The sequence below is a fragment of the Magallana gigas genome, chromosome 5 (genome assembly GCF_963853765.1).
Source record: "Magallana gigas chromosome 5, xbMagGiga1.1, whole genome shotgun sequence".
NCBI classification, from domain to species: domain Eukaryota; kingdom Metazoa; phylum Mollusca; class Bivalvia; order Ostreida; family Ostreidae; genus Magallana; species Magallana gigas.
Window position 1 is genome coordinate 8640893 of NC_088857.1, and position 27908 is coordinate 8668800.

The window sequence follows — 27908 nt, forward strand, 5'->3', positions numbered from 1 at the left end:
AAATTCTTTAATGGAAGATTTACATGTATTTGATTTAGCTTATGTAAACCGGAATAAAGCTATACCGCTGAGACAATACATATTTGAACTTTTGACATTATTTTAGACCTAACAGAAGAAATTTGCATTTAATGTAATTATCATAATCTTTGAAAAGTAACGGGAATTTCAGAAAAGAATTTTGTTTTTTGAAAAAAGTAGTTGAAAATTAATTTCTAATATTTTTATAAGAATAGGTCAGTTTTTGGCTAAAAATGACTTTAAAAATCAGCACTATTACATTTTCTGTGATGAACTATGATTCCTCGTTAAACCACCTTCGTACCCCTTGATTATGAGCAAACGTAAATCTTTTACATTGAATAGTATTGTGAAAAAGTATATAGCGATATCTATAGGATCACTCAAAAATACTTGAAATTAGGCAAGTGACTCGCTCTTTAATTAAAACTGCTCAATGATTTTATAATAGTAGTGTTTTAGATGTGTTTTTTTCGAATCTAGTACAACACAACTACGATGTATGTTCAACAATGTACGATGTTTGTGCGATACCAGGACAAGTTGTGACGAATGTGTGTACGAATTTTGGCGATAAAGTAACGAATGTGTTAAGATCGTCCTACGAGTAGGTAAGATGAAGACGATTTTATACAATTGTATTCTTAAGACTGAATACGAAATTGTACGATTGACACACGATATCCCCGCGTATTGTTACGAGTTTTACGAATATATATTTGGTGTATTAATTAACATATTTATTATTTTACAAATATAGATTTATACAAAAAAGAACACGTACAAAGTGATGTTAATTAGTGGGTAAAAATGACCTACAAAATCTATATTGTGACAATATTTGCATCTGTGACCAAACATTGTACATGTTTTGATAATTTGCTGACGGGCGTTTATTATAGTAACTATAAACTAACACGAAAATCGCAATAATTTTTTGGTTCATCAGTTGTTTAAACAAACATGAAACAGTAGCAGTAATTTTTACTTTGTTCCCTGAATAAGATTATCGATAAAGAGAAAACATTTTCTTTTAGAAAGAAGACATTGCAAATATATGTAAAATTTCGAAAGACAAGGTTCTGTAAGTATTACTAAGTAATAAAAAAGGAATACATTGCAAAACATTGATCATTCTCCTATTTTCTTACTAATTCCTATTTCACTCGCAAAGTTCTGGTGATGTACTCGTCCCAAGTCGCATTTGTTTTCGTAGTGTATTCATATCAAATCAAACTACATTACTTCTCATTCGGAGGACACACGGGGAAGATTCGAGAAACAATCGTAGGAACTCGTAATATACTAGGGGTAGATCGTAGGAAAGTCGTTGCATCGGAAGTACTACATAGTTTTCTACGAACGTCGAAGATTTATTGCAACTATGTGCAAGAGTGCAGTGCAAGTGTCCAGTAGAAGTCTATCTAGGAATACTTAAAAAACAGTTGTTTTGAACATGCTCAAAAAATAAAAGCCGCATTTGGCGATTTGCTGCAATAAAATTACGACTATGTCTACGATGAGCCCCAAAAATGTCCGGTTATTGAAATCGTACGTAATCGTAGCTCAAAATCGTGACAGTGTGAAAGGTGTTTAACGTTAAAAATGGCAATACTTTGTAAACATGATGTTTAATATTTTTACTTCAAACGGGCTGGATCGTGAAAAATCTGTTGTTCTGTCTGTGTGTCTGTTTGAAAGTGAACGAAATATGTGAGTTTATTTAAATGAATAGTGTTCCTCAAGATCGGATTAAACATCTAATTAAATAAAAAAAAAACCCATTGCTTTTGGGGATTCTGTTTATATTATACTTTAGCATCATGTATAAACAGTTATTAATACATGCATATACATGCAAAAACAAAATCATAAAATTCACCGGATATGAAGGTGAAAAATGTTTAAAGATTTGTTAAAGAGCGTTTCCTCTACTTTTGATTATGATGACAACTGATTTTGAAGACAAACATCAAAGTTTGGTGATATAATCACGGTCATTGACTAGATAGGCTGGGTTATTGTACCAGTGCATGTACCAAGGCGAGTTCGGGTGACCATTGACAGTGTCGTCCAGTCTCTCTGTATTTGCAGTATGTTCTTCTCGTGTATTTCGTTCCACTTCTCCATCAAATGCCTCATTAGAAAATGTTGTCGAATGTGAAACTGAAAAATTGCGTAACTCTTTCTTTAAATAAGATATACAGTATTGAAATGTGTTTGTATACATGTAGATGTGTACAGTAATTGGAGATACATCAAGATTTTATGTTTTTTTATTTTTTAAATCAAGTTTCATTTGCAACTAAGGGACATTTATAAAGTTTTACTTTGTATAGTGTTTTCAATCATTAATGTATGCAAACAATATAAGAATTAAACTTGATAAAGACGAAAAAACGTTAAAGAGATACATAATCCTGAGCATATATATACATGTACATGAACTCATTCATATATTTATGCTAATATTCATATTATAGATCTAGATTAGCATTTTGAATTTTGCAAAATCCTCAAATCTGTGTCAATAGTTCACCTCTTTCCTCCACTTCTGTGGATACTCTCAAGATACCAAAACACCTCAACAATCCAAATACGAGGCCAGAGAGCAGGGCTGTCCAGACTGCGATGGATGCCATCCCTACACACTGCCAACCAAGGAACTAAACCACAGAAACACAGATTAAGTGGGCTTCACTGATGGATTTGAAAGACAACTGATTTTACTTTGAATAGGGATTACCATCTTTGCTAGCCAAGGGTTTTCGGTCCACTTTGCTCCCCATTTATGGGGAGCAAAGTGGACCGAAAACCCTTGGCTAGCGAAGATGAGGGATTACATAACAGCAACATATGTAAGTTATGTTAAGGTGGTTTAAGTTGTACGTTTTCATTTATATGTTTAATCAAAAATATCTATTTTGATTTTTACGAAAACTATATTTATTTCACGTATTTCAAATACTGGCGAAGTTATAGGAATGTTTTCGTTTATTAAATATAAAGATGACTTGCATGTGCTGATTTGATGTTATAAGCATACACTATCCCTTTGCTGTTGTCAAAGAATGCCAATGCAATTAGGCCCCAGCTACCTCCTCCAACGTATACTGTAAAAAATAAAATAACAAACAAGTACAACAACCGTAGAAGGTTGTATAACAATAAACAAGTGTTTCATATAAATAGTTTACAATGCCCGCTAAAGGTACCACCACATAAATACAATATAGCAAGAAAAAAGTCTATTAATATCTAAGTTGCCCATGTGATTCAACATTTACCCCCCCCCCCCCCCCCCTTGCAAACAAAAAAGAACGAAATTTCAATTCCATAAAATACATTTTTTCGTAAGATCACGCATGTAACAAAACATAAATGTCACGTCGGAAACTCCATGCATTTTAAAAGACATTTGGGAAATTATTCTGCTTCAGTATTTTTTTGGTCCGAACCCTCAGCGAAATACAGTAATAATACTAAGAGATATACCTGCAAAAGCATCAAGTGGGTCATCAATAAGAACTTTGACCAAGGTGATGGAAAATAGTCTGTAAACAACGGCAGCCAAAATACCCACAATGCATGCGGCATAATATTCATAGACATCACATCCAGCAGAAATTGCAACCTAGTAAATAAAATCAAAATTTTCAATGCCAAAATGTATTTTCAAAAATCACTATAATGTAGTTGAATTAAAAGATTCGATGTATTCTAAATGGAAACAGAAACAAGAATGAAAAGCTCAAATAATAAAACTAATGTATAACTTAAAAGAGGGAACTCTTTCTCTCTCTCTCTCTCTCTCTCTCTCTCTCTCTCTCTCTCTCTCTCTCTCTCTCTCTCTCTCAGTAAATTAAGAAATTGAGTAATTCTGTTGTACATTAATGTGAATCTTTTATTAGGCCACTTTTTTATTACATGTATTTCTAGACCGACCCAAATTTTCAAGAATTTGAAAAAGAAAAAAAATGAAAAACGTGTAATGCATGACCTATATCAAATAATCATGAAGCTTGTGTGCCACTTGACATAGCATGTTTTCACATGTAATCATTTTAGCGTCTGATCTAAACGCGTGCGGTATATCACAGTACATCATAGATGTGTTTTTAATCCTCAAAAATATGTATGATTTCTTGTTAAACAAAAATAGGCAAATCTAGAAAATTAGGACAGTATTTTTTTACCTAACCAGTTCAAATGGTTATATAGTAATTGAAAATATAAATAAATGCATGCATGTGACACAGTTGATTATCCTTGAATTTGTTTACTTACCATGCCAGTTATTGCACCGTTAATAAAAACAAGTAGACTCCATGATTTTTCAAAAAGTCGATAAAAGAGTAATGAAGTGAAAGCAGCGCCTGTGCTGGAGATAACTTTATTGATGACGTATTTAGGGAGGACATCGCCAATATCAGTAAGCAGATGCCGAGGCCCACCATTTATGGCCAACATGCCCAAAAGTAGAAAACAGCCACCGACTGTAGCGACCTGTAGGAATTTGTAAAGTAAAATTGTGAGACTTGGGTATTAATGGTTTAGATAATCAATACACGCTGAAAAACCTAGTGCTTTTGTTTAGCTTTTTTTTTTTCAAATACACATCGCATGATAGTAAAATAATTACATATTTTTTAAATCTTCTTTTAATATTATTTCATATTATATCATAATTATGATATTTTGAGCTTATGAAATTGACAAGTTTTGTCTGCTCAAATAAAAAAATATAATACACTTATTCATTAGAAAACAATATCTGCCAAGCGTTTACTTTAATTCAACACTTACTGTCACTGAGTGATTTCTGATGGGGACTACAGTTCCAGAGCTATTATGGAAGCGACATTTTCTGGGACCCACCATTATGGCTCCGGTCAGGGCAGCTATCCCCCCTGCTACGTAAATCACGCCACCACCTGCCCAGTCCTGTTAACGTACAATACGCGCACAGCAATAAAGAGTTTTGCTAAACATAAATAATTAAATTTTGATCATCGTTGTAACGAGATTTTTGATTGGCTAAGAACTTGTTTTAATATCGTATAAAGATTGTTGCCTACGTCACAGTAAAACTAACGTCAAAACCGTATCAATCCGCCTTATGTTACGTTTCAATATTGTACAATTTGATGTAATTTTAAAGGTAAAATGACTGTTTTTATCTACAACTAATTACAAATAAGTTAAAATATAAGCAAAGAATTTAGTACTCATTAGTTTAATACAATATTAATATGTAAAATTATTTGGGACAGTTTGCGCTTTTTCTATAAACCGCTTCTCGTAAACTGCCCCAAACCTTTTTATATCGTATTTAACTAATAATAGAATATTAAATTCATTTATTAAACCAATGCTATTAATTAATAAACTAAAACATTTCTATTCTGCTTGTTTTCATGCATGACTTTAGAGAAGCTGTTCGGCTATAAAAGGTCTAGTATTCACTAATATTTACATATTCAGCGTATTTGTCAACGATTCTATTTTCTATTTTTTTTTCCATAATTAAAAGAAAGGAATCATTCTTTGGATACTATGAGGTGATAATTTCGATCGGATCGTGATCACATCTGTCATAAATAAAGTCCTCGGACTTTATTGGATTTAACCATAACTCGACCAATATCATCACCTTACAATTCTCAAAGAATGATTCCTTATTCCATAGTTATTAATCACCTGAAAACCAATACCGTTGAGTTTGTAGTAGCGTTCTCGTTCTCCAACGAATAACCAGCCATTATTGTGCCAGGCCCAGTGTGCGACTGCTGGCTGGATGAAGCCTGCCAAGAAAAAGGTACTTTTATGACTTAATGGGAGGAAAAGAGACTTTTTATAATTGTATTTTCGGGTATTAATTTGTACGACATATGAACGACGTTTTTGTACAAATTACATTATATGACAAATGAAGCTATTTTGGAAGATGTCATGAAGATGTCTAGAAGATGTATAGAAATAATATCGCTTATAAAAACATACATGTAATTTATTAAATAGGTTCTTACGTAGAAGATACATTAATCTAATTAGTTTCAGTGAGCCTTACGGGTGCTTTTCATGTGTAATAATTTCACAATTGTCTCACAACGACTTTGATAATGCATCAACGTTCATGTATGCTGGTGATTGAAAATAAAATATATCCGTTTCGTTGGTTTATATTGGAAACGTTATAAACTGATTATTTATATGCATATAAGTGCGTGGTAGAGAACTGAGTGAATACTATTTTAACAAGTTACAAAAACGCCGAAAAACGGTGTTATTGCTGTTTGTAAGAATTCCTAGACTATCCTTTTTCATGCATGGTATACGTACATGTATTCGATATTATAAGTTAGCCATACATGTAGGTCAGGTGTACCTGGTACCTGTATGACAGTACATGTACGAACAGGTAAGCAATGCCTTAGTTTTGAATCATGTAACTTTCTTTAATTGCAGTGCTTAAAAATGTACATAAATCATAAAGTGACATTGTATCATTAACGGTTGCTGATACATACCTGATATAAAAACAGTGTATACTAAGTAGGCAACGACCGAGCACCGCTCTGCGACAGCGCCATACGCGATAGTAGAGGCAATAGCTGTGTATGGGATGTAGATCAAAGATAATGGTGAAAGATGTGAAGATGTGAAAAATGTAAAACCGATCAATTTATCAGCATCACCGCCATCACTGTAGGCAAAAGTATATCCGACCAACCAAAAGGCAGCACCTGAGATGACTGAAAGAAAACGATTATACATATGTTGGCAAATTTGCATATTACGACCTGAAAATCCCTTATTCTCTGTATTTATTGTGGGGGGGTTTTTCTTCATCATTTTTCATTTCATTAAGTCTTTAATCAATTTTTACATGAACTAACCTAAGAGCACAATATTTCTGATGACGATCCTCTTTGTGGTTTCACTCCTTACAGTACCGGCCTCCAGGAGAGTAAGTCCACATTGAATAACTAATCAAGCCAATAAAAAGAGGTGCAATGTAAAATCATTCCAAGTGTATTCTGTCGATGTTATTGCATATACGAAAATTAGATACCTTAAGATACCAAAATACTGAGAGCATGCTTTTCAATATTCGATCCCAACTCAAACAGAACCCAAACAGTCATACTCTAACAAACTCGAGGCTCTGCCACCATGTAAATAACTCTTAAAACCCATATACTAGTACTATATGTACATGTACTATACGTACCATGTGCAGATCTAGAGGGGGCGGTAGTCTGGAACCCCCCCCCCCCCCCAGTAAATTCAAAAGATCTTCCCTGCCAAACCTGAATATCACTCGGAACCACCACTCTCCCCCCTCCCCACCCCCGAGATAAATTTTTTCTGAACTGCTAAAGCTACAAGAATGTACGATCTGCATTCTCTGTCCCTTCATTTCATAATAAGTCTTCTGTTATTGGTACAAGAAAGACTTATTTTTACCTTTTTTCATCAAATGTAATTTATTTACTAACTAGTGAGCCTAAAATCAGCCACCTATCAGAACGGTATATTAAGTTGTTAATTGTTGTTGATTATTCAGTGCAAATCAATTTTTTCATGTCCCAGATACTCTTGCACTTGTTTCGCTTTGTTGGTTTAGAATGTTCATTGACTTTAAAGAATGTGAACTTCTATTTTTATCAATGAATAACTCATCAATGATTAAAGTTAATACGGAAAATACTGTTTCACTAAATCTTGTTTCATTATATACAACACTGGCATTGCAGAAAGTTATGAATGGCCTCTTTAAAAATTGAGAACAGGATAGAACACTTACACAGGAAGCCTACTGCTGTAGTTGCTATGGAGAACAAGCACCAATCGTATTCCGTCCATGAATCCATTTCTCACTGATTACCCAAATCCAACATTATTTTCCATTAAGTATCAATCTCATTCTCACGCGGTACGTAGATATTATTACATTTTACCTAGCTTCCTTGTCGTTTAGACATCGATTTGTTGTATTAGGTTGTAGGTGCTGGCCATTCAACCGTTGAGTATACCAGGACTTGCATTGTAATATATCTTTTTTAAACAGTAGGTCACATCCTGGAGATTTAAATGCCGCATTGCATACAAACTCTTTTTTGGGCATATTGTCAAATTGTGTCACTCTTTCTAAGGAAGAGGGGTTTTTAATGTTGTCGAACTGTAAATATAAGAGCTTTAAAATATTGTCTGTTCATTCTCATAGCTTTACTTTTGTTCGCAGATATGAAAAAGTAAATTATAAATAACACCTCGCAGTATGTAAATATCATCTTTATCGTCATGATTTTATCATCTTCATCATCATCATCGACATATAAGCACCATTATATACATTTGTTTATGAGCACAACACGCTAGTTTGAAATTTCATTATGTAACCCGAACATGCATGTATGCCATTTTATGTAAAATTTGCGATACACACGATTGAAAACATTATATGAAATATAATTGTAACAACATTTTACGCGGATTGAAAATGTATATAAAAATAGCATATCTTTTATACACAAAAATACACAAGTATGTACAAGCAATAGTAGATTTTCATGAACATAATATAATATATGTAATCATGAAGGGGAGGCAGCAAGTTTTTTGAAATTTCTTAAACCACCAACAACAGGTTGGAGTTAGTTTATAGTCGCGGATTAAAATGACATCACAGTTTGGTGTTGTTAACAGTGATGGTGATGCCATTATGGGAAATACCGGGCTTGTCGATGGGTTTAGCCTTCTCGGAAGAACCATTCACGACAACATGACGAGATTCCGGATTTTCGTAAGGACCTTTGTCTGTTATCTCTCTTTCGAATGCCATGTTTTCAAATCCTGAAATGGCATGTAAGTCATTGCATCATTGAATGCATTGGGGAAAAAAATGAATAAAAACTATGAATTAATGATAAAGTTATGTAAAAACAGTCTAATGGTCGCTACAGATTCTAAAATTATCTCTATCCATGAAACAATGGTAACGATTATACCAATGCTATTGTTGGAGACCAAGGACCTACCCTGGGTGACAACTGTTGGGTTGTTTTCCAGTATCTGAATAAGGCGCTCAATATGACCGTGTCCGTAAGCTTCAACGGGGTACGCTGGCTCGTTGTGTTTTGGAATGTCCAAACCTGGGAGAACCCAAAATAAAAAAAAAAACCCATTATGACCCTCTAAGAAAGCAGAGCAGGATCCGAAATTTCAATCCTTTCCAGTCAGAGCGTTTATAAAACAATTTGTGTAATTAAACATAAACTTTATATGTTAACCTTTTTCTTCTTCTTCTCGGGGAACTCTAAGGATTTTAAAACATCTCAGTAACCCGAACACCAGGCATGAAAGCGAGGCTGTCCAAGCTACAATGGCTGCCAACCCTATGCACTGCCAGCCGAGTTTCTAAATTAAAGAAAAAAACAACCTTAAAACAAGTTTTCCAGGAATTTTGAAGTCACTGTGCCAATTTATTTCTTAATCTTACATTTCAATGATGTGCATGTTAGCATAATGTTAAAAGAAGAATTAGCAAAATAGTGCTTTATAATTATCTGTAAAAGTTGATTATTTGTACATATAGTGCCAAATACTTCAGTACTGTACACATAAATATAGACATTTATGTGAAATAAATATGGAAGAAGTAACAGAATCAAGAAAACATATTGAAATACTTACGTATCCAGATTTAAGATTCCCAGCATATAAAATTCCTTCTTTGCTATCGAAGAACGCAACAGCAATTAAGCCCCAGCTCCCACCTCCAAAGTGCACTATCAAACGAAATGCATAACATTGTACATGTACATGTAAACATTTGCATTACGTAAGCTTTATATCCTAATTGTTTGGAAAACGTATGCATGCATTTTCATTCATTCAAGTGTTGGTAAAAAGAGCATTTAATTTGACAAATTGCTATAACATCACTGAATTTATAAATATATAATTTCTTTAACCATCTTCAATACAACCTATTAAAATTTGACATTTACATTCAGTATATATTTCCCCATATGTTTACATTGGAAATCTGCGACGTTCAATCTCCTTTGAATACACTTTGCTGATTCATGCGCCAGGAGCACAAATATAGACGTCATTATCCGTTTTGAGTATATTTAATTGTAAGATTAAATGAATCGTTCAAACTTACATAACCAATTTGACGTGTACTAATGTAAAATAATTATTAAATCCTATCTATTCGTCAATATTAAAGAAGAATTTTGATGACAAAGTTTCTGGCATTATATTTAAAATCGCGGAAACGTACCAAATAACATGTTAATACAACTGTATGGCTGTTCCATGTATGTTTCATATCCCTGATTAATAGCGTATATAATGGCTTTAGAGCGACGATGCATAAATATTTCATACAAATAGACATCATAATGAATACATATAAGCATTGAATGCTTAAATGATGTTTGGTAAATGCAAAACCTGCTACGGCATCCAGAGGGTCGTCTATACCAAGCTTTATCATCAGGAGAGAGTAGGTTCGGAATACAATGGCGGCGATAAGTCCCACTACGCATGCGGCATATGGCTCGTAGACGTTACATCCGGCACAGATAGCAACCTTGTGAGCAGACCAAAAACCATCATAAATAACAAAGACTTAACATATTTCCATCTTTCAAACGAATACAACATTTTCAAGTGATACATTCTATAAACTAGAATAAAACATATTTGTGAGAATTGTCTATGTGCATAAATAAATATAAAGCTTCAAAAGAACCTATTGTAATATAATAAGAATCGTACATTTTTGAGTCTAGAGATTTTGATTAGACTCCATAGAGGATGATTTGAATTAAACAATAAAATGCTTTCTTTTGGTGATTCATGTGGGCATAAAGGTGACGTCATTGCAGAAAAAAATACATATTAAACTGCGTTATCGTTTATGTAGTTTTCTCTGCAATTATCGCTTTCTTCATAACCCGCGTGAATCATCAAAGAAAGCACTTTGTTGTTTATATTTACATCTTTCTTTTTAACAAATCAATAAATTGATCGTAAAAAGTAAGAAAAAATAATTAATTTATTGTATCAGTACGTTAGATAAATGAAACAGCCAAATCATCTTATATAGGAACTTGAGTCTGACATCATCATTATTTCGTGCAGTGCGTAATTTTCCTTAGTTTAAGGTTTTTACCAGTCAATTAAAGGGGCGTGTAGATTTCAGTCCTGTCAGTCTCTACAGAATTTATATCAATTTCCGTAAGAAATGGAAGGAATCGTACTTGGTAGATGTAAATGTTATGGTACATAACATAAACTGTCTTCAAACTCAAATCAGATACGTACCATTCCCGTTAAAGCACCATTAATTGTGACCAGAAGACTCCAAGTATTCCCAAAGACTCTGAGTCGATTAAGGATGAGCGACATAAAGGCGGCAAAGGAACCGGAAATGACGGTATTGACGACAGCTCTTGCAAGAGCCTCGCCGTCACCGCTGTTACTGATTGTGAGCTGGGATCCGCCATTGAAGGCCAAAAATCCGAAAAACAAAATGAATCCACCCAAAGCCGCAATCTGTATAATTGTCAAAATGAATATTATTCAACATTTTAGCATTTAAAATTTTCCAAACACGTAGCAAATAGAATTATAAAGACAATGCAAGTAATCAATAAATAAACAATAGTGGGTCTTTCCTTTTTACTATATATGTATATAAATGTACAGTTATGTTATAGAACAATGAGGTATCACACTAGTCTTGTTTTTTTTTTTTACTTACGGGTACTGAGTGACCCCTGATGGTGGCTACTGTGTTGGAACTGCGATGAAATCGGCCAAGTCTGGGGCCCAACATAATTGCTCCAATCAGGGCAGCGATTCCTCCGAGCACGTGAACAACACCACTTCCGGCGAAGTCCTGTCAAAAACAGTAAAGGTATGGTGAACGGTATCTACGATCTGGGGTTTTTGGGGGGAGGGGGAGTTTTATTTTTTTTATTTTATTTTTTTTTTTGGTGAAAATGACAGACATTTGTTGCATTACATAGAACAAGTTCATCCTGAGAAAATTGAAGCTTGATATAACAGTAACTGTTCTCTTTGTAGTCTGGGGATTATTAAACTTTGTCTTTTGACATGAAAAATCCGTTTCCATTTTGCGCTCGGATGGGAACTTTCGTATACCAAATTGTACATTGAAAGGAAAATGTTAAACCAAGAAAAAAATACATTACTAGCGTAAACAGTTTCCTTTCTATTGGTTCATCATAGGGATTCACTGACAACCCTCAATTCACTTTACTGCAAATTGTGAACTGGGTATTTCCACAATATGACGTTTATTTACAATTTGTATCAATACAAGGATGTTTGAATACCTGATAAGCGACGACCTCGTTGTTAAGGGCGGCGTAGCTGTCCCCCACAGTTAACCATCCGCCGGAGGACCACGCCCAGTGGGTTACTACCGGGTAGCAATCTCTCACCAGAGGGCGTATTACGCTGTGCTTCAACACCTCTGTTATCGTCTAAATTACAAGAATCTTGTAAAAACTAAAGTATTTTATTTTATTCTCTAACTTTGTTAATTTTGAAAAGTAAAAATAAGAATGTAGATTTGATGAACATTTTTTTGCATCTTAAACGTGGTATATATTTATTAAACCTCAAAAAATTAATGGACTATTTTGTTTTGATTCGGTATTTACTTTCACTTTCACTTCTAAACATGGAGGCAAAGTTAAAAGACATAGTTGCTGCATACGATCCCGATATTAAGCTACGAAAAGAACAAGAACAGGCTCTATTGTTTTTAATGAAAGAAAAAGGTGATTTGTTGGTAAACTTACCCGTGGGTTTTGGAAAAAGCCTAATATACCATCTTTTACCGCAGGCCCTAGCAACCCACAGAATATCCCCCGTTGTGATAGTAGTGTCCCCTTTAAATATTATTCATAAAGACCAGATGGAAGACTTGAAAAAACATGGCATTTCTGCGTGTAGACTAAACATCTGTTCGAAAGTTGAGGAGACTACGGATGATGAAGATATGGGATCATTTGAATTGGACTCGACGGGGGTTGATCTAGATAATGTTATACATGGCCGATATTCCGTATTATTGTGTCACCCAGAGGCCCTTCTTAACACTAAGAAAGGGTACTCTCTGTTAATCGACCCTGCTTTTAAGAAAAACGTAGTTGGCGTTGTCATAGATGAATGCCACATAATAGAAAAATGGTATGCAATTCATTTCACAATAAATACATGTAATGTACAGTACCGATTAGACCCAACCTAACAGAAAATAAACCCAAACTAAACCCTGGGTTTACTTCGGGTTTACTAGAGTGGACCCAGAGTAAACCCAGAGTGGACACAGAGAGTAAACCCAGTCAGAAGTATACCCCTGAAAGCAGACGCTAACTGTGTATTCGGAATATACAGAGGGTAGGAATTGCAGGCAGTAAGATGGTAAGATAAAATACTTGTCTGCTTCACACTTCAGTGCATACAGTTGACCTCAAAAGCAATTTCAAAGTAAACCCAAAGTAAACCCCGAGTGGACCCAAATTTTCAAAAAAGTAAACCCCAAGTAAACCAAAAAAGTAAACCCGGGGTTTAGTTGGGGTTTACTCTGGTGTTAGGTTTGGTTTGGTCTGATCGGTACTGTAGCTGTCATGACAATTTTAATTATCTAAATAGACTTTTCATTATTATCTATTTTTTGGATTCTGTTGTTATTTAATGTACAACTCACCATCATCTTATTAATCTAACAATATTAACAGTCTTCTAATTGTATTTAAAATACTATTTTTTGTTTCACAATTAAGGGGAGATGAATTCAGAACTGCATTTAAGAGGTTAGGAACCCTCAAAGTCTTCTTCCCTGATGTTCCTTTTGTTGCCCTTAGTGGTACTCTCACTAGAGAACAAAAGATTACTATTCCAAAACATCTGTGTTTAGTGAAACATGAAATAATAGAAACAACACCAGATAGACCAAATATATTTCTTGAGAAAAAGCAAAAACAGTCTGGTATAGATGTTCTTAGTCAGTACGAGCAGATAATATATCAAGTATGTGATGAGCTGTACAAGAAGCGAGAGTTGTATCCTGTGACATTACTTTTTATTCCAATATTCTATATGAGTGAAGCACTGAGATACCTAAATAGCATATTTGGCATTCAAAATATTTACAGTTCCATATACAGTGCCTTATGTACTGGACAGGATAATGAAGTCATTGATGCAACAATTAATGAATTAAAAAAAGAAAACCCGAGAATTCGTTTGGTGCTAACCACCTCTATATCGGGCATGGGTTTTGACCCCAGTAATGTTACCCAAGTTATCCATGCCTGTCCTCCAAGAGATTTATCTCAGTATTTTCAGGAAGTGGGAAGAGCTGGCCGCCGAGGACAGCGATCACATGCAGTTCTTTACTACAACAATCAGGACATTGCTTGCAATTTACCAGGAATCCATGAAAATATTATTAATTACTGCAAAAATAACTCAATGTGTTTAAGAGATCAGCTTTTATCTACATTTGGTTTTACAAAAGACAAAACCATCACTGGTTGTGAATGCTGTTCATGCTGCATTACACAATGTCAATGTACAAAGTGTTCTGAGAAAGATGCCATATGAACAAATTAAATATGAACTTTAATTCCTTAATTTTTTTTTAGCTTTTTGATACTTGTCTATACATATATTGAAAAATATATATACATGCAAACAATTATAATATACATCCATCCATCCATCCAGACAAACATCAAGTATTATACATGTACATGTAATACCAGACATATTCAATTATGATATTTCAGCTAAATTCATTACACACAAAAAAAAACATCCATTCAAGCTTCCAGTATACTATAGCATTACATACATATCCAAAAGTAATGTTGGCTAGAAATTTAGTAAAGGTGCCAAAACTTCTAAATATCTTCCTATATGAAAAACCAAGCTTATGAAATGACTGTATGATGTATAATTCAACCTTTGAAAAAAGAGAAAACTTCAATAATATAAAGCAAATGATAAAGATGAGGAAGAAAAATGATTATCTGCAATGAACTGAAATGTTCATATGATCCATGGTATAAAACAGAAAACAAATATTTGTGAACTCTTTGATCACTTTGACAGAGATGACAATGCATTATATGTATCTGTGTATCACAGGTGATTTAATCAAGGGAGTGTAAGGTATACACAATACATACAAACATCAATATACAAACATTAAATGCATTATATGCATATACCATAATAACTGTATTATACCACTGACTATTTTTACAGAAACACAAGCTATAAAATACCAACTGAAAAGAAAAATCACTAAAAATTAAAATTGGTCAAAATATTAATTAAAACTGCATGCTTTATCAATAAATAAAATAGTTCGTAATAAAAATTCAGATAGAATATTCCCCCCAAAAGTGTTTTATGAAAATCCCCTATTAAATCGAAATGGAAAAAAATGGAAAAAAATGATCATAAACTTAATAAAGTTAGTCTTCTTCCCAATCATCTTGCTCCTCTTCATCCTCCTCTTCCTCCACTGGAACTACCTGTCCACGAGTAAGCCTCCTTATAAGGTGATTTATCCAGTCTTTCATGTTTGGCACATTTTCAGTTGTAACAGGAATAGGATGGAGAGATGAAAATCCTTGACACTTTCGTCCAGGTATGTATTGAAATGGGCGAATTTTTCGAAGTTCCCTGCTAACGATAATTTGATCATTCACGGAAACCGTCTTGGAATGACGACCACTTTTGGGCTTAATTTGCAAGCAGTTGTCCATTTGGGAACAAATCTCTGCAATAGCATCTGCTGATGCTGTGGCTCTTGAAATGGATTTCTCAGTCTTGTTAGCGCCGAGACTTCGTATAAGGCTCTTTTGGTTGCACACGGAATGTTCCTGCACTAAATCACTCTCAACACATTTACCCTTCCCACCAATGGTGTTAACAAATGATCCCTCTAGCACTCGCAAACTTTGCAGAGGAGATAATAAGTGTTCTGTTTGGAGGACATAATTGACATTTTCCACCAAGTATTTACTTAGTTTAGAATGAGAATAAAAAAATGGGATGGCATACTTGCAGTTAAGTACTGCTCTGTGGATATCTCCCTCTTTAGCAGTGTCATGCATTTCAATAACATGCAGGTACCAGTGACATAGAAGCATGCAGTAATTGTATACTTCATCCTCTTCTTTGTAGCATGTTTTCTCTTCGGATGTCTGAATGATGAACTGTTGCCCATTCACAAGTATGGTGCTTCTTTTCTCCACTCTTTCTTGATATTCATTTCTTCTGGGTATCAAATGTGGTGTCTCCAACAATCCATAACCAAAGTATTTCATAAATTTTTGGATGATATCCAAAAGAAAAGATTTCTGTTGATCTTTTGGTTGATGACTCAAATCGTCAAAGTCTCGATGCTGAGGCTTACTGTCCATGTCCTCCATGTTGAAGAATTCCATGAACTGCTCTGTGATCATTCCCTCACCAACTGTCATCAAAAGGTCAAAATGAGGCTGAAACCTTCCTTTAACTTTGCCATTCACATTGGAGCGTTGCAGCAGAGTCTTGAAGTATGCCAGAGTTGGAGGAGTATTGCTTGTCTTGTATAGTGCTTTAAAGCATTTCTAAAGTACAGATAACAAAAATAAAACTGTATAGTGAGATTATCTAGTAAGATTTTTAATCAATGCCAAATAATTTATATTTTTGAATATTTAAATCATATTTTGCAAACAAGAAAAATTAAGGTACATGTATCTTCACTACAGTCTGCAAATCTCTCACCAAATGGCGTATTACATGTATCTAAGGATATCATTCTTACTTGCAACATACTGTAGTTACTGGTACACTTAACATGGTATACATATTGAAATTTATCTGCAATTCAATTTAGTTTACCTCAAGAAAGTCTTGCTTATTGTGCCACATTTCACAAACAATAGGATGTAGGTCATCCAGTCTCCTCTCAGGAGTAACAGAGAGACATCTGATGTTCTTTGCTTCCTGTAGTCTGACTCTGGTCAGCTGGTCGCCACCAACTGGTACACCAAACTTCCTCAAGACATCTGTGTTACCTGTTGATAATTAAAAGATGCATAAAAACATCTGCTATTTATATGTAAATGTAAACACTATCTGCAGTTGTTAGTCTTAACACTTACCAAAAGCTTCTGTGAACATTTTGATCAGCTGGTCTTCATATGTGTCCATTATACACAGGCAGTCCTCGTGTTTGGCTTCATTCCTAAACTGGATAGGAAGTGGGTACACCAAAGACTTGGCTTCCATCTTCTTAGAATACTCATGGGGCAAATGCTCAGGAATAAGTTTCTTGTAGCTCTGGAATGCAGGCAGCTTACACAGGATTCTTGCCAGTAAAACGCTATATGCATATGCAAGTCTCTCTTGTTTCAGACTTCCTGATGTCAACAGCACATCATCAGCTGTGAGCTTGTTTGCTTCAACATTTGGCTTTGTGTTCGACATGTCTGTGGTTGCAATTCGGCTGAATATTACATTTGATGTAAACAGATGAAGGTCTTGGTTTCTTTTTTCTGATGTAAGTTTTGAGGTTTTCACATATATATCAAGGTTATCACCTACCAAAAAAAAAAAAATGTCCCATATTCAAAATTCTGCCACATGCTGTCATTATTGTAATTAAAGAAACACAGCAGCCATGAAAGGGGATGATCATCCACACATACACAAAAACAACATACCAACCATGTCCTTATAATAAGCATACTTTCAAAATGTATTTCAAATCCATTATCAACAAAGGTTGTTTTTTTTTATTCATTAACAATGATCAATAAGCTTTCTATAATCCTTTTTAAATAACCTAGAGCAGATATCTTCATTGACCTCTTTCATTGTTTTTAAAATGAGGAAGCAATCAGCTACAATTCTGAGTTAAAAGAAAAATATTTGATCATGGTCAATCATAGATGTTGCAAAATAATTTTTAACCTCCTAATCTTGAATGTTTTGAAAATTACAAATCTCAATTTTTAACTTAATGCATGTTATAAATAAGGTATTTTAAAAGTTATCAATAAATATTAATTACCTGTTATCTTGACTAGTGGATTTGATTTTAGACTCTCTGTAATCAGCTTCAAAGAACAGTCGTGCACACTTTCTTGGAACCTTATTCTATTTGAAGTTGATAATGTCAGTCCAAGATGGTTCAACCTTGTCTGTGCCTAAAATTCAAAGAATGCATATCTTCAATGGTCTAAAGTGAAAGTGATTGTGATATATATTTAAAATTTTTTTTTAATTTTAAAATTATGTTTGGAAATTACTACCGGTATATATTTTTAAATTAGAATTATCACCCTACATTTTCTTTATAAATTACCAATAAATTGGAAAAGTCAATATAAATATAATTATAAGTAACCTTGAAATAATTAATTTGAAACAAAAAATATATTTCACATTTCTTACCGTACAGTCCACAAGAATTCTGAACAGTAAAACAAATCAACTGGAGCTTTCCCAAGAAACAGTTCTAAAAGAACAACAGGCAACAAAACTGAACAAATCTAAAAATCAAACGGAGATAAAACAAATAGACAGGAATGAAATTTATTCATTTCACTTCATTCAACTTGTTTTATCTCTTTTTCAGAAACAAGTGTTAGTGTGTGACCGGTATACATTGTTTAATAAATAGATGCAGTAATTTATTACATGCATATCATACCTAACTACAGTACACTTTAATATTATATGTTGAATGAAACTTTGATACGAAAAAAAAGTAAACAAGAAAAATGTCACATGTATATTATATGTATATTATATGTGTATATATATATAAATATAGGATCTAATGTGTGGTATGATACTATATCATAATGATTTGTATTCATTAAGTTGTGTGTTTTTTTACCCCTGAGCCTTCGCAAAGGGATAAAAAAACCCACAAAACTCATTGAATACAAATCGTATACCACTACAAATCATGAAAGATTCTTTTTATCACATGTTTTTGTAAATTTCTGATTTTCTTACATTTCATGTTGGAAAGAGGAAAAAGTTCCTTACAAAACAAACAAAAAATTATTTAAAGTGTATTTAAAATTTTTCCAAAAACAAGTTTACAAAAATGTGTATAATATGTAATAATTATAAGTAATTCTGCTCTTGACATATTTTTAAACAAACTAATGACACACATATTGTTGTGTTCAATGTGTTGTGTTATATTATGGCGTCACGCCACGTAAGGACACTTGGAATATGAAAAAAATATGTAATGGATGATATCCAAGGCTACAAACATGTGATAAATTTATATATCTATATATATATATATATATATAAAATTATAAAGCATAAATGATCAAAATTTCAAATAATGCAAATTCTGTACATCTCTCAATATTGTTTAGTGTATTAATTAAATTAAATTAAAATAAGCCACTGTAGATTTCTAATTCTTTCATTCTGTTAATGCAAAATATTGACGTATAATTTGATAGGAATTTAAGGGCTAATTTTAATTACCGTAAACTAAATATGTTTCACTGTAAGGTTGAAAAAATTAATAGAATTCATAAATGTAATGTCTTATGAGCATAAATTTGAATAAATTACCAGTATAAAAGCAATCAAAAAGCTTATTTGTAGACAAAATATAAATTGAGAGATAAGCAAGCCAATAACAATAAATTTAAATGAATGTTAGTATTTAACAATTGGAAAATAATTAATTATGAACTTGAAATGCCCATGCAGAGCCAACTTTAGTTACATTTCAATAAATGGTAGATACCCTATCATCTAGTCCTCCTTTGATGGCAATGGCAGTAGTAAGCCTCTGAAATGCTGAGAGGTTATGAAACCTGTGTTTCATCAATATGGCATAGGAAGCTGCAAGGATGGGAATCAAAGATGGGGCCACTTTTCCATTTGCAGGAATGGCAGCACAACAGAGTACCTCCAGTAACAACGGAACTCTACAATAATAATGATAATTGTGTTACTTACAGCCTTAATCAAGTAAATATAATAGAGATCTTTACAATAAATCTGTAATGTAGATATTTAGTTACTATAAATACTGGTGTGATTTTTTTATCAACTGAATAATCCTTAACTGAACCAAAGAAAGAAAACTGAGAATTTTCTTCAAATAAATAAATGGTTTTTATAGATGTATAAATCTCTTGATTAGACTATTAAGTGTCAGTTTATGTATAATATTACACTATTTCTGTCTTAATTTTACCTTTTCCTCATTTCCAAAATGATGTCTTGCAGAAAATGTTCCGTGTTGTCTAACAAATCTGTAATTCCTCTGTATTTCTGCAACACTGATGAAAATACTGCAGTTCTTGATGTCAAACTCTGACACTGGCTTCTCAAGTCTAGCATTGCCTCCTCATTTTTCTCTTTCATTTCCTTGAACACGTCAGAGATGACATCAAGAACTGCATTATTCTCCGTCTCCGTCTCAGTCTGTGATAGAGGCTTGGACACATAATCATGTTCAATGACTGGGGAAACGCTGGGATTCACAGCACTGACACAATCAACAGTAACAGAATCAAGTTTCAACATTTTCCTCGATTTAGGCAATACAGGAAGTTGAATGTTTGACGCAGAACGAGGTGTCAAAGGAGAGAGAGCACCTCGTTTACACACGGATACGTTTAAAAAAGACTGTGTTGAATGTTTACATTTCTCAATGAAATCATTAACACTGATAACACGAGAATAACAATTCCTACAAACCATTGCATCTCTGCGCATTAGTTCATGCTGATATGTCTGTCCAATTATGTTGTTCAACTTTTCCTGAAAGTTTTCTTTTATCGCTTTTCTTCCAGAAAGTTTAAAACAAGTCGCATTTTTTGTAAAACACAAAAAACAGTCAATAGCCACACTCTTAGTTGGCGTCGAGGCCGCCATTTTGTTCCAAGCAAAACAATTTGATATTCACGTGATAAGCCGGACTATTTTTTAGACGATAACAGAGGTGTTAGTGAAGCTTGCGGAACGCGCCCTCTGGTGAGAGATTGTACCGGGTAGATGAAACCTATAAATGGCATTCACAGAGTTATCGTTCTTTGCGCACACAGTGAAACTCAACCAAATCATATTCCAATCGTCTGGCCTTTTTTCAAATTAGTCCCTCTTTACAGTAGTACATTTATTCGATCTTAAAAATTATGATGCTATGATCATCATTTCAAATCATATTTGAACCGGAGAATAAATGTTACTAGGGAGTTTGGTTTTTATAGTACCAAGTTTTAACGGAAAGCATTTTAAAAAAATACCTGTAATAAACACGCTATAAACGAAGTAAGCAACAAATTCGCAACGCTCCGCAACAGCCCCGGACACGATGGTGGAGGCAGTGGCTGCGAACGTGAACTGGAAGAAGAACATGGCGTACTGCCGGTGTGGGAGACTGTGGGAGGCGAAGTACTTCAGTCCAATAAACTTGTCTGCCTCTCCACCATCTCCAAAGGCGAAGGCGAAACCAAAGAGCCAATAGGACACTCCGGAAATAACTGGGAAATAAAGAACAATACATGTATCCCACCGGACAGAAAACTCATTAGTAAGATTAAGTAATTATATATGGTATCCATGCGCGGATCCAGAAAATTTTTCCAGGGGGGGTCCGAAGGATAATTGTGTTTGCCAGGGGGGGTCCGAGGCATATTTTCGCGATAATTTTACTATGTAAATTTAATAAATTTTCATTTTCCAGGGGGGGGGGGGGGGTCGGGACCCCCCCGACCCCCCCTCTAGATCCGCGCATGGTATCATCATTTTAATAGTATGTATTTCATATTATGGCAATTTTTAGACCTTTTATATACACTTGTGAAAATGTTCACAATTTCGTCAGAAGACAGTGTAATCGAATATCTCACAAAGGTGTAGTATTGAACTTTTGTTTGTGTGCGATATACATGTACACACGTAAATTATATGCTTCATTCTTACATGATCACGGACGTGTTCATGACATGTACAGTAAGTGGGTGAGAAACGATGCATAGAAAGATCTTTAAGTACATGTACAAAGACTGGTGTGATACCTTTTATTTGAATTTTTGACATATTGAAATCTGCATCGATCTCAGTTTGTCAATTTTACATTAACGAACGAATAACTTTGGTTAAATGAAGCGTGAAGTTAAAAACATACAGTGCGAAATCATCTCCAATATGCACAGCTTTATGCTAATATAAAGTATCAATGATTCAAAAATTGTTATTGATCACTATCAATTCAGAAGAGCAGACGGTCGGACAAAGACAATAACTTTTGGTCTTTAATTCTTTAATGAGCATGCTATGCCGCACCGCTAGCATACTAAGCTCCAGCGTTTTTTCAAGGTTAAAACTAGTTTTTTCTAGTGCATTGTCAAGGTAAGGGTAACTCAAAGATAGGCTGTGTAGACATTTAATGGAATGCTGCATGAGCTAACTTCGTGATAGGAAAAGGCAAAATAGTTTGTCACTGAGTTCCGACAATACCTAGTACCGTACCCTGTATCATTTTACAATGACCCGTACTTTGACGAGATTCAACAGCTGTACATGTATGAACTAGCATTGGGTTCAAATTAAACAATTCCTTGTTGGATGCTGGAATGAGTCCTTTCTTTACGGTTATGCGTTTAGAGCGATAAGGTTAGGCTTGTTTTGATTCTTATAAATGTTATACATACGACCATGCCTGTATTAAACGAATAACCCCCTCCCCCTTTTATACATGTATATGTCAATATACATGCGCTTTTCTTTTCATCTTTCAGGAAATTCAATTAACAACTTATCATAATACGTCAACATTTACCGCATTTTAGTCCTTGTCGATGAGTCTGATAGTGTAATTCATTCAATATTCTAAATTGTTCTAAATGATTTTTTATAGCATGACTAATTTGATATTTGATTCTAATCGGTTTTTATCAAAGACGTGATATGTCATCGTTATATAGGTAATGAATTAACTTACACAAATCCATCACGTTCTTTATCAGAATGTTTGTTGTGTTTTTACTTCTAACAGCGCCGGCCTCCAGGAAGGCAAACCCACATTGCATAACTGTAAAAAAACCCAACACAAACATGCATTAAAATTACTAAAGCCATACCTCAATGGTTTAGTTAAATACATTAGTTTCAATACTTTACGTTCAACGTTTATCATGCTTGAGTGATATACAATATAGAGAGGTATACATGTAAGAGGTCTCATGCGCCACCCCCATCCCACCCCATCCCCACCCCCGCCCATTCCCTCCCTCTTTTGGGTCATTGCAAGAGATTATTGGGTAACTTCCCTCCTAAAGATTATGGTTTGGAGGATTGGCAAATTAATGTGGTTTAATTAATATTTTCTCTTTACCTGCTGGTCGGAGCAAGCAGTGAATATTAATGAAATCAAAATTTAAAACAGGCACGTAGCATCGTTTTTGAAAGTGGGGGAGGGGGGGGGGGGGTAGACTCATCCAAAAAATCTAGCTTAGTACACCTATAACTTCAATTTCACTGTCCATTGTCTTATTTTTACTTTTTAGTTTTTCACTTGGTCTCAAAAAAGTGTGTGTGGGGGGGGGGGGGGGGGGGGGGACTCCTTGATAATTCACTTTTTATATGAAAATTTAAAAACATTCTTTGCTGCGACAAAAAGTGGAGGGGGGCTGCCCCCTCTCTACACCCCCCCCCCCCTTGATGCTACGTGCCTGTAAAATAAATCCAAAGGTATTGATTTCATGATTGACTAGATATATATTTCTCAGCAGAGTAGGAACGATGACTTAATTTTTTTTACACCAGTGATAAAATTAATGTTTGTTACACGAAACTTTTATGGATTATAGGACATATACTTGGATAAACACCAATTCGCAAAATGATAAAATTCAGTTAAATACGTTTGGAAATCTTAACACAGCTAACATATAAGAAAAAATGTAAGAAAACATATCTACTACAGGCAAATGTATCTTTTATACATATTTTTTCTTCATTCGTTATGTCTCTGCCAAATAAATGAAACAATTAAAGACCTTATGGGTTTTCTTATAAGAAATTATGATGTTAAAGAAAAATTGTGATTACTTAAACTCAAAAGATAAAGAAAATTAAAGGTAGGATTAAAAAAAAATCATGCATGAAAACATAAAAGTTACGGATAGTAATAATGCAGAAAACTTACAAACTATGCACATTCCCATAATTATTAAAAACAGAATATCCAGGTTGTTTTCTATGGTAGTTAGCCTCGGGACTACCGCTATAATCATTGAGACGTTTTCTGCCATTTTACAACACTGTTAATTTAAGTCCAAATCAGACAACTCATACAATGTATACATGTATTTATACACAATTTTATTTTGATGAAGTCACGTGGTAACATATCGATCGGTGGCTTCGGGTCGTTGAGCTTTCAAACTGTTTCACTCAAGTATCATTTTAGAGAAAGGAAGATCCGTGAGGCATGGTTCAGTAAATTTAAAGTGCCTCCAGAATTCTCCACACGTGTTCACTGAGGGACGGAGTGATCAGGGCGTGTTACGCAACAAACCTGTGATGGTTCTCTACGTGTTGATGTTTAATAGCATGGAATCTCTCTCTCATGACTGTTTGTGTGTGTGTTACCTTACTGATGCCAGATGTACACTTATTTATGAAATATTATTGAATAATAATAAATATTGGAAACTTGGTAATATTATCTCATAATTCATCTCTCAAGATAGTCTGGGCATTTTAATGCATGTGGAACAAATGGTTCGATTGTACATAGGTGTAATTTCAGTCTAATACATAGCTAATTTAAAAAAAAACAACATTTTTTAAACTTAATTAGTTAATCATTGTTTGGTGTAAATATTGAGCATCAAAACTTGGTGTTTTAGGGGCGGTGTTTGCCCTTTGTGTACAAAATGCGCTTATTGAACAATATTTCAAAATTCACCAAAGTACACGTACCCGACGAGGATATAAAAACTGCTACGTCGGCTTAATTTTAAAAAAGGTAATCACTTTCCAACTTTAGGTAACAGCCGGTTTGAACCAGCATTTGCATGTTACGGTCAGTGTAATCTATAGCTTTTAAAATTTTAACAAAACGGAACATAGAACGGCTAAATTAAATTTCTAGTTATTTATTTTAAAACAACATTGTAGCATTTTCACATAGCACTTTCTGAAGGAACGCCTTTTTAAAATACCTGCAACATCTGATGAGCACGTGGGGCGTGTATGACTTGTGTACGACATCACAGGTATACCTGCATACCTGTAGCTAAATCGATATCTGCTTTCGAATTCCATAAGATGAATTGTATATTATAAGCATTTCTTACCTAAACATCCGCGTGCTCGTAATATGATATCAGCATGTAATGCTTAAGTATCAGCATATAATGATGTAGTATTTATTAAGCATGTAATGATAAAGTATCAGCATATAATGCTATAGTATCAGCATATAATTAGGTACATGTAGTACCGGCATGTTTGCTAAAGTATCAGCATGTAATGAGGTAGTATCAGCATGTAAATTATAAATGCTAAATAAAGTGTCAGCATATAATGAAGTAGTATCAGCATGTAATGATAAAGTATCAGCATATAATGAGGTAGATAAGTATCATTTTGTAATGCTACAAAAAGTGTCGGCATATGATTAAGTATTATCAGCATGTAATGATAAAGTGTCAGCATATAATGAGGTAGTATCGGCATGTAATGATAAAGTATCAGCATATAATGAGGTAGTATCGGCATGTAATGATAAAGTGTCAGCATATAATGAGGTAGTATCGGCATGTAATGATAAAGTGTCAGCATATAATGAAGTAGTATCAGCATATAATTAGGTAGTATCAACATGTAATGATAAAGTATCAGCATGCAATGTTGAAGCATCAGCATATAATGAAGTATCATCTTAAAATGAATTTTCATCCACCTAAAGCAGTTGAGACCTTCCATAGTTTTTAGTTTGGATTGAACATAATTAATACTTGTACTTACAATACACAATCATTCCACAGACGAGCAAGAAGAGGGTATCTAGATTTGAGTGTAAGTCCGACAGGTTGTTTCCTGGCTCGGTAGTCATGTTGGAAGCGTTAGCAGCATACATGACGTCCATTGTCTCCGAGTCCGTCGATCAAAGTCGTATCTGGCACTGGCCGGTGAGTAGTGTTTTCAAATCTCTCTGGTACTATTTTACAATGTTGACACCTATTATAATAGCACTGTTTATATAGCCAACCATGTGAACAGTTCATCTAAACAGAAAAATTAACTGAAAACACTACGTACACCACAACTTGCGGGGTGTCTACTTGAAAAATTATCAATTAAATCTTTCCAACACAGATCCTCATTTGGAACCGAAAGTTCATTATATTGTTATTGCATGTAAATACTATCCATACAGCAGGCCCTTGGAATCTCATTCGTCGCTCTATTACTATGTAAAGATGCATCGAAATCAAAACCTTGAAACCGTGTTGCTGAGGTAAAGATGCATTGATATCCAGCTCTGAAAACCGTGTTGCTGAGGTAAAGATGCATTGATATCCAGCTCTGGAAACCGTGATGCTGAGGTAAGATGCATTGATATCCAGCTCTGAAAACCGTGTTGCTGAGGTAAAGATGCATCGATATCCAGCTCTTAAAACCGTGTTGCTGAGGTAAAGATGCATCAATATCCAGCTCTGAAAAACGTGTTGCTGAGGTAAAGATGCATCAATATCCAGCTCTGAAAACCGTGTTGCTGAGGTAAAGATGCATCAATATCCAGCTCTGAAAACCGTGTTGCTGAGGTAAAGATGCATTGATATCCAGCTCTGAAAACCGCGTTGCTGAGGTAAAAATGCATTGATATCCTGATCTGAAAACCGTGTTGCTGAGGTAAAGATGCATCAATATCCAGCTCTGAAAACCGTGTTGCTGAGGTAACGATGCATCGATATCCAGCTCTGAAAACCGTGTTGCTGAGGTAAAGATGCATTGATATCCAGCTCTGAAAACCGTGTTGCTGAAGTAAAGATGCATCGATATCCAGCTCTGAAAACCGTGTTGCTGAGGTAAAGATACATTGATATCCAGCTCTGAAAACCGTGTTGCTGAGGTAAAGATGCATTGATATCCCGCTCTGAAAACCGTGTTGCTGAGGTAAAGATGCATCGATATCCAGCTCTGGAAACCGTGATGCTGAGGTAAAGATGTATCGATATCCAGGTCTGGAAATCTTGTTGCTGAGGTAAAGATGCATCGATATCCAGGTCTGGAAACCGTGTTGCCGGAGTAAATTGTTTGGGTACGGCATTTAAGAAAGTACTGCAGATGATTATATAACCTTATTGTATTCAAACGAGACGTGTGTTTTATATTTAATGCAGCTTCGGAGAGTGTATGCTTGATGTGCATTATTTTACATTTTCCATTTTCTTTGTCAGTGATAACACTACGGATCGATTTTGTAACGAATTGTCCGATAAAGTTCATCTGAGGCGCAATACGCGGTTTGCATGATTATACGACATGATAATAACGTTAATTGTCAAGAACAATAGCTGGAAAATTTTAAATATAAGTGATAAGGAATCATTTTTTTAATACTATGAGGTGATCAAGTACGGTCGAACATGGTCAAATCTGTCATAAAGGCCATGAGACTGAATTGGATTTGATCATCTCATAATATTCAAAGAATGATTCTTATTTCTCAATTAATAACTAGAACTGGTATATAATGGAATTTGACATGTTTTAAGCAAACAGAGAAACATTTCTACTAACATGTTTTCTAT

The 27908-nt window shown here is 34.4% G+C and overlaps 3 protein-coding genes and 1 long non-coding RNA gene across 7 annotated transcripts; all 4 read right to left on the reverse strand.

The window, feature by feature from the left end:
- Nucleotides 1–1805: 1805 nt before the first annotated feature.
- On the reverse strand, nucleotides 1806–2761 carry LOC136275264 (uncharacterized). The gene is made up of 2 exons (XR_010713807.1): nucleotides 2561–2761; nucleotides 1806–2187 (listed from the first exon to the last, which is right to left on the reverse strand). It is a non-coding gene; the product is annotated as an uncharacterized lncRNA (long non-coding RNA).
- Nucleotides 2762–2959: 198 nt separating this feature from the next.
- Nucleotides 2960–8066, reverse strand: LOC105331868 (putative ammonium transporter 1). Of its 2 annotated transcripts, none has more exons than XM_066083734.1 (8): nucleotides 7832–8066; nucleotides 6921–7010; nucleotides 6699–6776; nucleotides 5722–5825; nucleotides 4828–4965; nucleotides 4309–4527; nucleotides 3517–3655; nucleotides 2960–3134 (listed from the first exon to the last, which is right to left on the reverse strand). In XM_066083734.1, exons 1-8 carry the CDS (start codon nucleotides 7896–7898, stop codon nucleotides 3019–3021), a joined length of 951 nt encoding a protein of 316 aa, XP_065939806.1. In that variant the 5' UTR covers nucleotides 7899–8066; the 3' UTR covers nucleotides 2960–3018. The 2 variants fall into 2 exon arrangements, with proteins under 2 accessions (XP_065939806.1, XP_011432540.3); XM_011434238.4 differs by having other exon boundaries at nucleotides 2964–3134; nucleotides 6552–6776.
- A 597-nt stretch (nucleotides 8067–8663) lies between these two features.
- Nucleotides 8664–26277, reverse strand: LOC105331869 (putative ammonium transporter 1). Of its 2 annotated transcripts, none has more exons than XM_011434240.4 (12): nucleotides 26119–26277; nucleotides 23084–23173; nucleotides 21384–21620; nucleotides 21123–21139; nucleotides 12405–12491; nucleotides 11807–11944; nucleotides 11368–11598; nucleotides 10492–10630; nucleotides 9721–9815; nucleotides 9318–9444; nucleotides 9066–9179; nucleotides 8664–8880 (listed from the first exon to the last, which is right to left on the reverse strand). In XM_011434240.4, the coding sequence occupies exons 1-12, from the start codon at nucleotides 26237–26239 to the stop codon at nucleotides 8711–8713; spliced, it is 1566 nt and encodes a 521-aa protein (XP_011432542.3). In that variant the 5' UTR covers nucleotides 26240–26277; the 3' UTR covers nucleotides 8664–8710. The 2 variants fall into 2 exon arrangements, with proteins under 2 accessions (XP_011432542.3, XP_011432543.3); XM_011434241.4 differs by lacking the exon at nucleotides 26119–26277 and adding an exon at nucleotides 24290–24560.
- LOC136275265 (uncharacterized) lies at nucleotides 14023–21112 on the reverse strand. Of its 2 annotated transcripts, none has more exons than XM_066083732.1 (7): nucleotides 20330–21112; nucleotides 19874–20057; nucleotides 18541–18604; nucleotides 18158–18293; nucleotides 17247–17684; nucleotides 16984–17159; nucleotides 14023–16706 (listed from the first exon to the last, which is right to left on the reverse strand). In XM_066083732.1, the coding sequence occupies exons 5-7, from the start codon at nucleotides 17569–17571 to the stop codon at nucleotides 15564–15566; spliced, it is 1644 nt and encodes a 547-aa protein (XP_065939804.1). In that variant the 5' UTR covers nucleotides 17572–17684; nucleotides 18158–18293; nucleotides 18541–18604; nucleotides 19874–20057; nucleotides 20330–21112; the 3' UTR covers nucleotides 14023–15563. The 2 variants fall into 2 exon arrangements, with proteins under 2 accessions (XP_065939804.1, XP_065939805.1); XM_066083733.1 differs by having other exon boundaries at nucleotides 18541–18638.
- Nucleotides 26278–27908: the final 1631 nt, after the last annotated feature.